Consider the following 4,961-nt stretch of genomic DNA (forward strand, 5'->3'; position numbering starts at 1 on the left):
TCCTTCAGGTCAAACTGAGAATCGCCCCAGCTCGAGTAAGGAACGTTCCAGGAGGGGCCCCGCCTTCTAAAACCCACAAGGCCACCTGACTCAGCGCCCGTGTGACTCAGCGGGCACAGGTCTCATTTTTGTAACAAAAATCACACTTTAACATAAAAATTCAGAGTTTCTAAAACAGATTTTTTAGAACATAGTTCAGTATAGCAATAAATGAATTTCTAAAAAACCTGGAAAATGTTATACACTCTGATGGTCTTGAGAAGACAGTTCAAGCACCACAAACCCTCAAGGAAACCGCAGAACACGAGCTGCAGAAGGCAGAGCCGTTCGCCGGCGGGCAGCGGCGGGCAGTGGCGGACAGTGGCGCCGGGCAGTGGCAGGCAGTGTCGCAGGGCAGCGGCGGGCAGTGGCGCAGGGCTGCCCGGCCGCCCCCCGCCCCGCCCCCCGCGCCCCAGGCCCGGGACTGGCACTTACACTTCTGCAGGAGCTCAGCCCGCAGCGTGGCGCTCTTCGGCTTCCTCTTCAGCTGGAAGTGCTTCACGGGGGGCGTGAGGGGCCCGGCCAGCGTCGTCAGGGCGCTCTTGTTCAGGTACCTGCACTCCAGGGGCAGCATAGCCGACGCCTCGCACTCGCTCACTGCCCGGTCAAGGACCAACACAGCATGTCAGGGGCGCGAGGCCTGGCGCGGGCCGCGGTGTTCACAGCGAAGATGAAGCGAATCCGAGACGCGAAGCGAAGCCGGCGCCCACAGGACTGCCCGCCCGGGCCCCAGCCTGCAGCCGTCGCACAGCCACCAAGGCCATCGGGGTGTCTCTTTTCCAGGGCCTGGCCCCCCCGAAGTGGCCTCCGGGACCCTGCTGAGTCCTGGCCTCAGAAGAAGCCACGAGGCAAGCTTCCTCGGCTGGCCACTCACCCGGGGGTCAGCGCGCAGAGGACACCCGGGGAGGGCTCTGGCTGCCCAGGTCAGCTGGGGAGTGGACCGCGTGACGAGCCCCTTCCTGACAGGCCCAGGCCTCTGATGGCAGAGCGAGCCCCTCCCGCCCAGGGGACATCACCCGGGTGGCCATAGACCTGGCCTGGACCCAGCGCAGGATGGAGACGTCTCGGGTCTGTTTCCCGGACCCCGGAGGGTGCGCAGCGCGCTGGGCTGTTACGAGCGAGGGGGCCCGGGGCAGGAGTGCGGCCCCCCGAGGGTCAGCGGCCCTGCAGCGGAACGCGCACCGCTCCCCCCGGGGCCGCTGGCTCCGGCCCTGCAGACCGCGAGAGGGTCCCGGGGGAGCCGGCTTCACCTGCCAGGTCCCTCAGACACCCTCAGTGTTCCCTAAATGGTGTCCAGTTCGTGTCCTGAGCACGGGCAGTGCTGACTCCGTCGGTGCACGGCCCAGCATCTGCCCGAGCCGGGGAGCACCGGGCTCTGGGCGACAGCCTGACCAGGGGCGGAGCCGGGGCAGAGCCAGGACGTGACGGTAACTGCGTCTCAGACGACATGGCAGAGGGAGGACGGGGCCCCACTGCCGTCGCGGCCTGTTCCTCACAGACCGGCAGGAAGCTAGACCGCGGCACGGGTGGCGCGTTCACGGCAAACGAGGGGCCAGCGTGTGCGTGCTCAGTGCCACGCACCCCAAGTCCAACCCGCGGCGGGAGAGAAGTCTTAGAGGAAGCAACCCCTCCTCCCGGCAGGGCCCACACACACACGCACCCTTTTCTCTGAGTTCCCCTAAGACATCCTGAACGTTGGGGTTCTGCTCTTCAAGATCGAGGTTAAGCGAGCCCGTGTCAGGAAAGGACTTCAGAATGTCGGCCACCATGAGGACCCACGGGTCCGAGTCTAGGGTGGCCAGCTGGATGATCTCCGTCAAGGCGGCCTTCATCTGCCGAGAAAGGAGAGACGGGGGTCCTGAGCGGCTGCCAGCAGCCCCGCTGCCCGCCACCCTTGGCCCCTGCTGGGACCCCATAGCCACCTTGCCCGTGTATGCAGGTGGGGCCGAGCGGAAGGGAGCATCCACGATCCTGTTCTTGAACACAGAGGAGCCCTCCAAACCCACGGAGCTTCTGGGGGGTCACAGGCACCCTCCAACCTCTACAGCAACTGGCCCCATGCCCAGCCCCACCCACACTAGAACCTGCAGGCTCCCCTTCCCCTGTGTCCCCCACCCCAGGGCCATCCTGCTTCCTTGGGCTCCCACGGCCTCCACTGGGCTGCAACGCCCACTCGCAGCCAGTGCCCCCACCCAGACCCACTGCCCACCCTCCTGCTGCGGTGGCTGCACGTCCCACGGACCCCCGTGGCCACACCCGATCTCCACGTGTGCTGGTGCGACAGGAAACGTGAAGGCCAGCCACGATGAGCTGACGCGTGCCAGCTCCTGCCTTGGGTGCATGTAGCTGAGAATGACACCAGCACCCACACCACATTCAGAGGGCCCGCTGACGGGACACCGGGGCGCAGATGGCTGGGCCCGAGGCCGTGACGTGCGGTGGAATGCTGCGGCGAGCAGGTGGCCCTGACACACTTGGCAGAGCAGACGGGGTCCTGCCACCTGCAGTGCACACCCGGGAAGGTGCCGGGAGCTCCGCGATGTGTGCCCACCGGCCCCTCAGAGGACGATGGCCTTTGGGGGCTGGAGTCGGCAGGCACTGGGCACCGGGTGGCCCACGTCACTCTCTCCAGATGGCACGAGAGAGCCCAGAAGAGGCTGGTCCGCCAGAGGACCAAGGTGACATGGGGCCGCGAGAGCTGGGGCCCCCGCCCGCACCCCCTCAGTGCCATCTGCCAACCGCGGAGCCCCAGCTCGCAGGGGCCGCTGCAGCCAGACGAGAGCCCGCCACGCGGGAGCACCGAAGGCCGCACCTGCCCTGCTCCCCCCGGCCACACTCCTCCGACAGGTGCGAACAGCGGGGAGCAGCGCGGCGGTCGCCCAGCTGCGAGGAGCTCGGGGTGTGAGAGGTGGTCACTTCAGAGCCCTCTGCTGCTGTGCTGTCCTGGCTGACAGTACCCAGTCCGAAACCTAAACACAGGCCCCCCCACGCTCCCCTTCCCACCGGGCCCTGTCCTTTGGGGGCCTGCAGTCATCTGCCTGCCACCTCTTACCTGCACCCCCCCTCAGCCTCAGCCTGACCTGATGATTACACACACATCGGTAGGCAGACGCGTTTCTGTAGTAGATCTGTGGATCCCATTCACGCTCCGGCTTAAGCCTGTCTCCAGAGGCCACACCAGAGCCAGGCCCGGCCCCAGCCCCAGCCCTGGCCCTGGTCCTGGCCCACTGTCCTTCAGGAATGGGCCTGAGCCTGGCCGGGCATTAGGGGTCCAGTGTCCCTGCATGGACGACTCCTCCCCACCACTCGGATCCCCACACTCGGCCTCAAGGAACAGGAGCTGCCGCCCCGCAGCTGCCCCGACTCCCCACGCCCACGCCCACTGCACATGCCGCCCACGCAGGCAGAGGCGCAGCTGCCATCAGGGCTAAAGCCCCGAGGCTCCAGTGTCACTACTGACACTGGGCGCCGCCTGTCGGCCACACGCAGCCCACGGGCCAGCGGACCCAATTCTAAAAGGCCATCCCTTAAAGTACGCAGAAGTGTGTTCTTCACACGTGGCAAAGGGTAATAAACACTTATCTGTTAACGTGTGTGCTGGGGATTTCTGTTGTTACAGGGGATGGCTCGTCTGCCACCCACCTACCCTTTGTTTAGCTGAACCTTAAGCTCTGTTCTCCATTAACAAACAAAAAGGTGTGAGCTGACAAATGTTACCTGGCACTCACTACAGGGAGTTAAGAATAAACACACGTCCAGGGGAACGAAAGTTACGTTAAAAAAGCTACTCGCATCTAAAGCTGGTGTAAGAGGCTCAGCGAAGCCGCAGGCCCCACCCTTGGCAATGACCCGAAGCCCTAGGAACCGGAAACACGGACCGCGCTGGAGGACGCCCGCGACGCCCGGGCGCCCAGACCACGCTGGCAGAGGCGCTGGCAGACGGGGCCCCGCGTGGCGGGCGGTGGAGCCGTGTGGCCACTAGGGGCCTGGCCACGCGCCCAGCAGCTCCGCTCCCGGTACGAGCCCAAGCGACCGGAGGACAGACGTCCATCCATCCGATGCCTGAGCCTGCACGGCTGTGCTCCCGGTGCCCACAGAGTGAACGTGACACCGAGCCCTCCCTGAGGGACGGGAGGGTGAAATGCGGCTCAGCTCTACGATGCCACGTCACGTGGCGACAGGAAGACGTCCTGACACCGGCTGCCACGTGGGCGAGCCTTGAAAACCTTAGGCTAGGTGCAGGCAGCTGCTCGCAGAGGAGCACACGGCGGTGACCCCATGCACACGGGCCGTTCGGAAGAGAGAAACCCAGTCAGACGGTAGAAAGGTGGTCCCTGGGGTGGGGGAGCGGGAACTGGGGAGGGACTGCTAATGGACAGACAGCGGTGACAGCTGCGTAACACTGTAAATACACCAAAACCCCGGAACTGTACGATTTAAAAGAACAAATCCTATGTGAATATCTAGATGTGAAAAACTGCATGAGGGAAAAAATGGGGCCGGGCGGGCGGCTGAGAGGCCAGCAGAGGCGAGCTCGAAACGCCTGCAGGCCGCTCCGGACCCGGCACTGTACGGGGCAGCAAGGAGACCTGGCCATGCCTGGAGGCAGGAATGTCCCTGGTCCTGGTGAGGCGCCATGTCCCCATACGTCAGAAGTCTGAGTCAGCGGCACCGTCTCTGGAGGCAGACTGCAGCAGGACAGCCCTGCCGAGCCAACCCGGGCGGGCCGACGACATGGAAAGGCCAGTGTCCCACAGACAGTCCCTGTCAGCTGGAACAGGGCTCTGGCCCACCCCTGACATCAAGCGCCTGCTGGGCCCGGAAGCTCTGCCTCAGTCAGGGGCAGCTGGAGCCCTGGAGGAAGCAGCCAGTAAGACGGGGGACGGCGGCAGCACCCGGCAGCTCCCGCAGAGACATGGCAC

At 64.9% G+C, this 4,961-nt stretch overlaps 1 protein-coding gene across 1 annotated transcript; it reads right to left on the reverse strand.

The window, feature by feature from the left end:
• Positions 1 to 21: 21 nt before the first annotated feature.
• Positions 22 to 2,109, reverse strand: LOC120614065 (negative elongation factor A-like). Its single transcript, XM_039876733.1, has 2 exons — positions 1,700 to 2,109; positions 22 to 636 (listed from the first exon to the last, which is right to left on the reverse strand). Exons 1-2 carry the CDS (start codon positions 1,953 to 1,955, stop codon positions 269 to 271), a joined length of 624 nt encoding a protein of 207 aa, XP_039732667.1. The 5' UTR covers positions 1,956 to 2,109; the 3' UTR covers positions 22 to 268.
• Positions 2,110 to 4,961: the final 2,852 nt, after the last annotated feature.

The sequence above is a fragment of the Pteropus medius genome, unplaced genomic scaffold (assembly GCF_902729225.1).
Source record: "Pteropus medius unplaced genomic scaffold, Ma_sr-lr_union100, whole genome shotgun sequence".
Classification (NCBI taxonomy): Eukaryota; Metazoa; Chordata; class Mammalia; order Chiroptera; family Pteropodidae; genus Pteropus; species Pteropus medius.